The 12,003-nt window shown below is 34.7% G+C and overlaps 1 protein-coding gene and 1 long non-coding RNA gene across 2 annotated transcripts; both read left to right on the top strand.

The window, feature by feature from the left end:
* Positions 1 to 1,231: 1,231 nt before the first annotated feature.
* On the top strand, positions 1,232 to 2,285 carry LOC127855649 (uncharacterized). The gene is made up of 2 exons (XR_008037620.1): positions 1,232 to 1,782; positions 2,093 to 2,285. It is a non-coding gene; the product is annotated as an uncharacterized LOC127855649 (long non-coding RNA).
* Positions 2,286 to 9,486: 7,201 nt separating this feature from the next.
* LOC127854749 (tigger transposable element-derived protein 4-like) lies at positions 9,487 to 12,003 on the top strand. The gene is made up of 2 exons (XM_052389806.1): positions 9,487 to 10,739; positions 11,060 to 12,003. The coding sequence occupies exons 1-2, from the start codon at positions 10,004 to 10,006 to the stop codon at positions 12,001 to 12,003; spliced, it is 1,680 nt and encodes a 559-aa protein (XP_052245766.1). The 5' UTR covers positions 9,487 to 10,003.

Below are 12,003 nucleotides of genomic sequence, written 5' to 3'. Positions count from 1 at the left end.
GCCAGGAGTGTGCCATCCCTGGCCAGGGTGTGAAGCTTGTGCCAGCTGGTGATGTACAGCCTGTCTCCTGTGGGACTCACAGCACACTGCCCTTCTCAAAATAAAATACACTTTTTAACAAAATACGCTTTAAAAAGTGTATTTTTTCTGCATTTTTACCGAAAAGTGTATTTTTTCTGCATTTTTTTCATAATTAAGTGCACTAAAGTGCATTTTTTCTGTATTTTCATTATCTTTAAGTGTATTTTACTGTACTTTAAGTGTATCTTCTGTAGACAAAGTGCATCTTTTTATGCAATAAGTGCATTTTTTCAATGAAGTGCATTTTTTGTGCATATTAGTGTATCTTCTGATTTGCAAAAAAAATATTCTTTCTGTACAAGTGTAGTTTTAGTGCATCTTCATAAAAAAGAGCAACACTATAGCAAATAACTGAAGTTAAAGGACAGAGATATAGTGTTTAATAGGAGGATTGTACTGAATTCTTTGTTATCTTCACATAATGTTTATGGTCTTATTATAACAATTTGTCTGCTCATAAAATATGTGAATTAGTAGAGCAGCTTTTAAAGGGAAAAGTACAACTAAATCAGGCTGTGGGTAAATAATTAAAAATATTGACAGTGTCAAAAAAATTATGTGGTCTTGCCAGAATCAATTATATCTTCACAACATAAAAAACAAGTATTTGAACTTTCTTACACTGATATTTAACCCCAATTCAATTAATGTCTACCACATTGACTATTAACATACATTTTAAAAGACAATTTAAATAATATTTATAATATTATATTTATTTCCTAACACCATTCAGTATGTTATATTGAAATATTCACAATTAAATAATATATGCTAAGTGTGCTGTGTATTATTCAATAAATATCAGATAAGATCAGGATCAGATAAGAGATCAATTAGCATCATAAACACTAATGCCTATCAGTGCTCCATCTAGCCAAAACAAAGGGGTGTTTATAGAATTTTGATTGGTTCTGGGACCATCTATTTGAAAACAAACCACTTTTGATTGGTTGGAGCACAGCAAGTTATTTGGAGCACAGGAAGTTATTTTTGTAAACAATTTGGTTTCAGCAACTTAAATTGAGCTAAATTTTTATGTATAATTCAGCAACATTAATTCTAGTGTAAAATGTCTTGAAATTCTTTCAGCACATTAACTATTGTGTGATGAAAACAATGTGTATTTACTACAATGTGTAAATCAACAATAAGTTTGTTGCAAAGAAGATTCAAAGTGGGTGGTTAAAGTGATCAACAACTGCCGTTTTTGTTTTTTTGGAATGCTGAAGAACAGCTGTAACAGGTTTGTATTTCCATTTCTGCATCTCTTTTTAATTAAATTAATTATGATCATTATCATATTTATGTATTGTCACTGGGAAATGTAACTGGATGAGTAAATGTAATGCAATTTTAAGGAAAAAAACACCATTTGAATTATTATGGCTGTATTTTATGGTTATTGTCATCTTAAAATTTATTTATACCTATTTCTTGTCATTAATGAACAGATTTCTTTCCCCCATATTTAATCAGAACTTTAATATTTTATATTTGAAGGTTAAACCCCAAGGTGAAATTTACATTGATCGGAAGATCCATTGGACAGAATGTGCATCATCGCCTGCCAAATAAGGGAGCAAAAAGGGGACTACCTGATGTATGGACATGTATACCAGGCCAACTTGAGGGGAACAGGAGTGGGAAACCGTGCCCTGTAGCTTGTCCTTGACCAAGAAAAGATGGATTTGTTGAGAGGTAAAACTATATAATAAAGGTTATTGCAATTCAAAGAAGTCACACTTCCGACCAGTCCACACAGTAAAAGGAGACCACATATATTAGTACATTTATTAACAGTATTTTCTATCAAACGTAATTTCTTTAAATTATTTATGAAAAGCGTTAAGTCACATGTGATCACGAGATTAAAATTGCAAAAATAAACAAACAAAAACAACAAGCCAACAAACTTGTTTTGATTTAAATTTATGATATTTATAGCAATTGTTGAACAAGATTACCATAACAGCAATATTTAACACTTACATTATAAAATATCTTTCAGGACCTGATCTCAAATGAGATCATGCACGAGAAGCGCCTCGCAGACCATGACAGTAGTATTCAGACCTGATCAGCTGGTGAAGTGCTCTATAAAGGGTTGTTTATGAATGCATTCTTTGTAAGGAACAGTGTATAACAACAAATATAGTGACAGGGGCTAAGCTGCTAAATATTGTCAGCATGTATGCAGTGATTTTCTTTGGAAATTCAAAACAACCTGTACGTACTGGCTCTCAGAAGGGCATGTTTTAGCGCAAAAATGAACAAAAAAAGGAAGATCTTAAAAATAAGGTATAGATTTATATAAATTTCATGAATACTGTTCATTTATCATATATTAGGATCCAGAATATGATTGAATTAAATGTACTGCTTTTGTCCATATTAAAAAGGAATTAATGTAATATATAAAAATCTAGTAAATGATAGGGAAAACATTTCAGCTTAAGGAGGGGAAATCTTTAATATTTTTGAAGTGGAAACCACCTGTATTTGGCTGTTAATCAGTTACCGATAATCAGAGGGGAGAAAAATCACTGGTATGAGCTTGATATTTTCAATTGTTAATTCCAGATAGGCAATAGCCCGTTTGAATCCTCTCTTTTATGTAGATATGTAACATTTGTTTTTGTTTTTTAAGGTTTAACATTCTAATAAAAGTGTGTATTTATCTATTGAATTGTACTTTTTGTTTTTTATGTATGTGTTTACACTAACCTTTCAATAAAGAATGAATGCTGACTTCAAAATGCTGGGATTTTTTTTAAATTTGGTTAATTTTTAAGCATATTAATTTGAAGTGATGAAAAGTACACTTGAGCGTATAATGCGCTTAAAAAATTCACTTCCAACACTTCAAAAAGTGTATCAATTGTATGACTGAAAATGCACTCAAGTGTATTAATGCGCTTAAAAATTCACTTTTAATAGTGTAAGGTGTATTATTTGTATGACCGGGAATGCACTCAAGTGTATTAATGCGCTTAAAAAAATTCACTTTCAATTTTGTAAGGTGTATTATTTGTATCAGTGGAAATGCACTCAAGTGTATTAATGCGCTTACAAAAATTCACTTTGAATACTCAATGAATTGTATTATTTGTATGACTGGAAATGCACTCAAGTGTATTAATGCGCTTAAATAATTTGCTTTTAATTCTGTAATGTGTATTATTTGAATGACTGGAAATGCACTCAAGTGTATTAATGCGCTTTAAAAAATTTACTTTGACCATGAAGTGTATTATTTGTATGTCTTAAAATACACTCAAGTGTATAAATGCACTTAAAAATAAACTTAAGCGCACTTATTATCATAATAAACGCACTTAAGTGTATTATTTCGTGGAAAAAAATACACTTAAATGTACAGGCTGTCAAGTGACCTTTTTCAAAAAGTAGGAAAAAATAGGAACTACTTTTGCAAGAAAAATAGGAAAAAAGTAGGAAAAAGTAGGAACTTTTTCCTCAAAAGTAGGAATACATAATACTTATTTTTTAGACACAGGTCCAGGAAACATAGCTTGAAACAGAGCAGGAGTGCCATCACATGTTCTGTATGGATACCCACTTGAAGCTACCTTAAGGGCCCAGAAGATTTCAGCCTTTTGTACCTGTTCCTTGTGTGATGGATGTACTTGCATACAGATAGATTTATCCCCACAACCCTGAGAGCTGCTTGGCTTTTGGGCACTTCCAAACAAACGCTTTTGTGAATAATCATGCATGTATTTCATGTTTTCCTTGTGTTTTTATCCATCTGCATGACTTATAAGTTGATTAGCAGCAGAATTACTACAAGATGGACTTCATTCAGACAGTACAATATCTTGCAAACTCATTGCCGGTATCTCTCTTGCACCATGATCCCAGTGTTTTTCCACTGTTGTCCAACTTCTCCATCCATGAAGGGTTAAACTTTGTTTTCCCACTAGGAATTTTAGCACTTATAGTGTATCTATGATAATTAAGTTTCAAGCAAAGCTACCCTGATAAAGAAGTATACATGTAATTAGATGCTGTTCATTTTGGTGTATCATCAAATAAGTGGTTAAAGGTCTTCTGTGTATCGATATAAAAATGGTAATTATAGTGTGCATGTTATATCCTTAAGCAGAAGACCAAATTTATTTAGTGATACACCAACTTGTTGTTCAAGATTAATACTAGTATATAAAGCAGTGTAAATGCTCTGCTACAGCTACATTGTGAAACCTTTAAATTGACAATAGGGTGCAGTTATAATGACTTAAGTTACATTCAAAATGACTGGTCATGCAACTGGAGATAGGACCTTATCACCTGACATCTTTTATGACAGCATTGATTGGGCAATGAAACAGTTGCACTACATTGTTTATTCCAGTTTCAAATAATGGCTTTTACATTATTGATGACTTTGCGGGAGTGTAATAATGCCGTTTAATAATTTTAATACTTCGCTTTAACACCTTGAAGTTACCTCACTAGCTATGGCATCATTAGACAAGAATTGTGTTTGTCCGAAACACAATGCCCACTATTGCGCAGCTTTAAAATAAAATTTCAATATATCATTTGGCAGGTTTAGAAATTATCTCCCTTTTAAAGCTTATTACTTCCCTTGGATTGTATTTTTTAACTTTTGACCTTGAAGGATGACCTTCACCTTTCACCACTCAAAATGTGCAGCTTCATGAGATACACATGCATGCCAAATATCAAGTTGCTATCTTCAATATTGCAAAAGTTATGGCTATATTAAAGTTTTTGGACGGACACACACACACAGACAGACAGACAAACGGACTGACAGTACAACTGCAATATGCCACCCTACCGGGAGCATAAAAATGTATCAGGGCATTTAGGCTCTGTGCATTTATCTTTAATTACTAAACATGATGTACCTATGATATCAATAGAACATCATATCCGTTGTCATGTAATACAGAATTTATTACATTATATTTGTAAATGATGAAAACTCGGCAAAGTATCAGTTTTATCTTTTTTTCAATAACTTGTGTAATAAATTCCATATTACATACATTGTAACCACTCATACAATACATGTATCTCTATATCTCTACATTCCAAACAGCAATATCATGTAAACATGCATAAGGTTTGGTCAAATTGTTGTCAATGGAAACAAAATAAAACTGGAATAAACAATGGGTTCCCTCAGCTCTTGCATCACTGAGAACTGTGTAAGGTAGTGAAGTCTGCAGTGTACAAATGCTAAGGAAGTAAACAAGGCACTATTGTTACTTAAAAAAAAAAACTTGTCAATAATTTTAAAAGTTACATAAGAAATAAATATTTATGCTCCTGAAGAGGTGCTAGCAGACAGTCAGCATGGGTTGTCAGGTCTCATCTAGATGAATGCACCTTAACAGGGATACAGTCATGCCATAGATTCATTCATCCTGCAAGTTTACTAAATAAACTCTTTAAAAGAAAAATTCTCCATTGAAAATGAAAAAGTAGGAATAGTAGGAAGATTTGGTAAAAAAATAGGAAAAAGTAGGATCCTGATGAAAAAGTAGGAAATAGTAGGAAAAAGTATGACCGCTTGACAGCCTGAATGTATAAACACACTAGTAAAAAGTGTTTTTTTTAACAGATTAAAATGCACTTGTTAAGCAAAAAATACGGTGCCAATAACATGCGCATTAAATGCGCATTTAATGTGCATTTAATGCGCATTAAATTCGCATTTAGTGCACTTTTTCGAGAAGAGTGGTCTACTGCAAAACAGAGTAACATCAAGATATTGAATTACTGTAAATGTTAAATAATCTTATTAAACATACTGCAGTGATATTGTATTACGCATATGTTGTTATAAAGAGGCCTTTACACATCTAAAATATATGCATACATTTCAATGATTCAATAGTAAAACATGACAATAAACATCAGTAGCAGAGCTATTTAGTTAACGTTTGACATGTTGAAATGCGACTGTTGAGTAAGATATGAATTGAAGTAAAACAATTACACAGATGAAAACAATTACACATACTGAAACAATTGCACAGTTCAATCAACAGGTAAACATAGTGTTCATGTACAATCATTAAACAACCACAAAATTAAGACAAGGTCAGAAAGTGTCTCTTTCCCAGCAACACAGTTTCTATTTATAGACATGCCATGTAGTGACAGTCAAAATACTTCATTACTCATGTTTATAAATCAATAATTCTGAAAACATGTATTATTTTGTCTATTGTAGCAATAAAATGGCACATATACATTATTGAACAATTACTTTATATTATATCAGGGGGTTTTTGCTATGTAAAAATTGCCCTAAAAGGTACCCGATTCCAAACCAATATTGAACAAAAAAAAATCCCAATTTCCATTGATGTCTTTTTTTTTTTAAAGAAAGAAGTGTCTAATGCTTATTATATATGAATTGTATTTTATAATAACCTTACAAAGTATATAACTATAAATTATATGATTTTTTTCCAAACTGGCAAGGTAAAGGCCTGATGTGGGACAATTTGGCATATATGGCAAGCATGTAACACTGCACAAAATGCCTAGAAATCATGCCACGAAAACCGCATGGATTAGAGCTATAAGCAGGCAAGATGCGACGCCAAACGGGTAGGTATCATTAGTGTATTGATATCTTATTTGTTAATGTACATAAATATCGTATTTGTAGGAGTATTACACCATGTAGATGGCAAGCATTATTATTATTAACATTTTATTTAGTATTAATCGGTAAAAAAAAAAAAATTTAATATGGCCTAATGTGTTGACATTTTACACCATGCTTTGCTAATCTCAAACTTGAATGATTAATTTGAGCAGACTGTCATTGCATATTTATGTTACCAGAACAGACCAATGTAAATACCAACAATCATTTCTTCTATTCCATGAATGCCCAAAATTGTATTATAATAAAATTAAATGCCATTTATAATGAAAAACGTGTTCTTATTAATACAACATTGAACTATTTTTTCAATCTATATTGCTTGGTTTACTTACAGTAGATACAACACCAACACCCTGCCCCACTGTAACATATTAAATTTGTGGCTATGTAACACGCAAACTAGCATTTTTCATTTATCGCTATGGCAAATTTAAGGTGTGCTGGCTGTTAATAAATTTTATTTAATTTTTTCAGTATTTATTTAAACCCTTTTACATATATTGATGTTGCAGATACACCAGGGTATGCTCTAATCATTGGTGGATAGAAATGGTCCAAACGCTATGAACAGGAACAAGGTACCAACAAAATACCACGGGCAAAAGATCATTTCAATCTAGAAAGTAGACATGTAAATCTCTAATAAAGGTGATGAATTGCCGTTTTAGCCTTTCAACCCGTTTTAAATTATTTATGCATCTCATGTTTTTCACAGTTTGTGAATATAATATAAACAAGGGCTGTTTTGAAAAAAATGCATGCGCCCCATATGGGCTGTCATTTGTAGTGGCAGCCATTGTGTGAATACATTTTTTGTCACTGTGACCTTGACCTTTGACCTAGTGACCTGAAAATTAATAGGGGTCATCTGCCAGTCATGATCAATATACCTATGAAGTTTCATGATCCTAGGTTAATTATTCTTGAGTTATCATCAGGAAACCATTTTACTGAGTCACTGTGACCTTGACCTTTGACCTAGTGACCTGAAAATTAATAGGGGTCATCTGCAAGTCATTATCAATGTACCTATGAAGTGTAATGATCCTAGGGGTAAGTGTTCTTGAGTTATCGTCCGGAAACCATTTTACTATTTCAAGTCACTGTGACCTTGACCTTTGACCTAGTGAGCTGAAAATCAATAGATATTATCTGCCAGTCATTATCACTGTACCTGTGAAGTTTCATGATCCTAGGCATAAGCATTCTTGAGTTATCATCCTTACTATTTTACTGTTTCGAGTCACTGTGACCTTGAACTTTGACCTAGTGACCTGAAAATCAAAAGGGGTCATCTGCCAGTCAAGATCAATGTTTCCATGAAGTTTCATGATCCTAGGCCTAAGCATTCTTGAGTTATCATCCGGAAACCATTTTACTATTTCAAGTCACTGTGACCTTGACCTTTGACCTAGTGACATGAAAATCAATAGGGGTCATCTGCCAGTCATGATCAATGTACCTATAAAGTTTCATGATCCTAGGCCTAAGCGTTCTTGAGTTATCATCCAGAAACCATCTGACGGACAGACCGACCAACATGTGCAAAACAATATACCCCCTCTTCTTCAAAGGGGGGCATAATAATATTATGCAATCAAAATTAATTAATTATAGACCACGTATTTTTACTAAAACTTTTCATTAGAAAATAGTGCAAAAAACAACAACAGTTAAAAAATGTATGTTATATGACACTCAAATCATGCATATTCATACAAATATGTAGCACTATTATTCAATAACATTTCAAAACATCAAACCTATTTCTAGTTTATCACTTAGGCACTTGGTTATTTGAATTTGAGTATGAAGTACCTCCTTTGAATATAAATTGTATTGTTATTTGCATTTAATCAGTATATATGTTTGTTGTTGTATTTATATAAAAGAAACATGCATTCATATCTTGCTATTACTTTTATATAGGTGTTTGAAAGTGCTTATCAGTCATAATGACTCTTCAAGTCCAATGAGTTAGAGTAATTCCAGGGATCAGATTGAATGATTTCATGGGTAATAATATCAATATATATCGTCTCCAAAAATGGCTATTTATTCTTTATTTGGTTTGGCATTAATGTATATATTTATGTAGATATAATTTTAACTCAACAGTAACATGCCTCTAGTTCAAAGATTCTTAAGATTAACAAACACTTTTTTAATATGGACATGAATGGTTTTTGTGAGAACAAAACATAACATACTTTATGTGGTAGGACTAGGAAATTAATATTAACTTTATTGAAAACCATTCAAATAAACATTAAGATTAATGTATGTATAATAATAAACTTATTTATTTTAGCTAGACTGCATCCAAAGCCTTAGGCTTATTGAGATACTCTCAAGTCTGTTTCCTGGGAAGAACCAGTACATAGTGTTTTTGTAAATATCATGAGAACCCTCCCCAAGAAGAGATCAAACCTGTGGCCTCCCAATGGCTAGGCAGGCACCATATCTACAATGCCACAACAAGATTATTAAACAATACAATATATAAATAAATATACACTACAGATCCATTATATCGCGATTAACGGGGTCCAAAGATCGCGATCGCGATATATCCGGAGCGCGATATAAATCAAGACATGTCTGACTTAGTTTTTAAGCAGTTGATGTGCAGTTAATGTGTCAAATTTCATCAGTGTTTTCATTTTATGTACGCGCTGCTTTATCTTTGTATCGTAATAATTGCAAACCAATTTTACATGTAAAGTCCAACCTGCCCGAGCGACCGCCTGTTAATAGCGACCGACAGTCAATAACGACCACACCGATTTCCTCCCGAACGATTTCACTATATATTGAACCTGCGAATAAAGCCCACCTGTGAACAAAGACCAACGACCACCCTTTTACATTCCCAAACTCCATTTTGATAGCTTACAACGACCACTGCAATCATAAAAATCGCAACTTTCAAAAAACAAAATGGCCGCCAGGACGCTGCGTAGTCACATGATACACATCTTACCAGTGGACTCGTCGGTCGCTATGGAGATATTGGCAAGTGACAGTTAATTGCACTCGATAGCAGTTGTTTGTTTATTTAACATGCATTGCTAATTGGTAGTCGCCTGCTTCTTTTATGCATTTGACAGTTTGTCAAAAGTGTAAAAATTTGCCTTTGTATTTAAGTGACTCGCGATTAATGTACTAATTGCCGAAAATATCAAAGACAAATTTGGCTTTCATAAACTCATTAAGGAAATTAACGGTTTCATATCATTTACGATGCCTATTAAAGACAAACATTTTGATAGTCATTCTCTTCTTAAATTTCTCCGTAATAAGACGTTCATAGATTATAGAAAAGTAAATTGTCAGTTCAAGTTAACCGTTATGGCTTCCAAGCGTAAGTTCTTGACTTTGGAAGAACGCGTTAAGGTCATTAGTTTGTTAGGTGAAGGACACAGTTGTAGACGAGTGGCTAGTGATCTTGGTGTAGGAAAAACTCAAATTCAGAGCATTTTAAAGCGTAAACGTGAGATTATGGACGAATTCGAGGAGAACGTAAACTGTGAAAGTAAACGCCCTAAGCGTGAGTCGGAATTCGCGTCAGTGAATGACTTAGTGCATAAGTGGTTTGTTGACGCAAGTGCAAGGCTGTTGCCTGTGTCTGGACCTATGATCCAGGAGAAAGCCTTGAAGTTTGCGTGTGAGTTAGGATATTTGGACTTTAAGGCTAGCAATGGCTGGCTCGCGTCTTTTGTAAAAAGAAACAGCATTGTATTTAAGATTCAGAGTGGTGAGCGGGGTGAAGTCAAGAGTGATATTGTAAGAGACTGGAAGGAGAGGCTACCCACTGTGTGTGCCGGGTACGAACCCAAGGACATCTTCAATATGGATGAGAGCGGTCTATTCTTTAGGGATTCGACCCGGTCGACCTACTTCACCAAGGGTGAATCGTGCGCCGGCGGCAAGCGATCAAAGCTTCGCATCACAATTGCACTCTGTGCATCCATGACAGGTAATGTAACATTATGTTAAAGTGATATTAGACGCATTTTTTCACTGTTGAATTGAGCTGAAAATAATTAATAAAAGTTGTTAATTAAAAATATATTTTATATTCGATATTTTACATGACTCATCCAGTCCTCTAAGCCGAAATGATCCGTAAAACAAAATTGTGTCTGTGTGTCGTTTGAACGAATCTGCAATAAAACTTCACATCGCACATGCATGATCAGTTGTCAAACGAAAGTACGGTTGATATTCAAATGCATTATTTTTCTCTTTAAAAATGAGAACACATCATTATCTTAAAATTTCTGTTTGTCTTTTTAGGCGAGAAGCTGAAGCCGCTCGTTATTGGAAAGTCACGGAAGCCGCGCTGCTTTGGATCCATAGACGTACGGAAGCTGCCGGTCCGTTATGAGGCAAATCGAAAAGCTTGGATGATCACCCCTCTGATGGAGGATTGGCTCAGGGACCTTGATCGCCAGATGGGGAAGCAGAAGCGAAACATCCTGTTGCTGCTCGACAACGCCCCAGTCCACCCCAACATCAAACTGAAAAACGTGAACTTACAGTTCCTTCCGCCGAACACGACGTCTTTGGTACAGCCAATGGATGCGGGAATAATTCAGGCGGTGAAACTTAAGTTCCGGAAGCGGCAGCTTAAGTACGTCCTGGAAGAGATGGACCGTCATCCCACCAAGCTTGGTCCCGAAATACTGCACGACATCTCGATCCTCGACGCCATCTATTGGATCTCGGCTGCTTGGCGGGAACTCTCAACAGAGACGATTTCAAAGTGCTTCGGGAAGTGTGGCCTCATACCTGACTTCCTAACAACGGGCGACCATGCGACCGTCGTGAGTGACACTGATTTTGAACCTGAGGACGATCTTCCCCTGTCCATGCTTCGTGTCTCCAAGGAGCTCTTCAGTTGTGATATCACTGAACTCGACAAGATTGACAACAATCTGCCGACTTGTGATAACAACATGGATTTCTGGGAGCGACCGGCACCCCAGATCCTCGCCGATCTCAATGGAAACACCGCCGCCGATGCCGCCGCTGAGCATGACGAGGAAGACGATGGAACAGAAGCTCCCAAGTGTGTTAGTGTAAGTGAAGCAGCTGAGTGCCTTCAGAAGCTGCGCTCGTTTGCAGTTCTTAAAAATGACTGCTTGCTGAACTCAATCATGGAAGCACAGGATGTGTTTATCAAATATAGGATGGACTCTAGTGTCAAGCAGAGTAAAATAAGTGATTTTTTTAAGTGA

Source organism: Dreissena polymorpha, chromosome 13 (assembly GCF_020536995.1).
Source record: "Dreissena polymorpha isolate Duluth1 chromosome 13, UMN_Dpol_1.0, whole genome shotgun sequence".
Lineage (NCBI taxonomy): Eukaryota > Metazoa > Mollusca > Bivalvia > Myida > Dreissenidae > Dreissena > Dreissena polymorpha.
The sequence above is the reverse complement of the archived record's forward strand: the minus strand, read 5'-3'. Positions and strand labels throughout refer to the sequence as shown.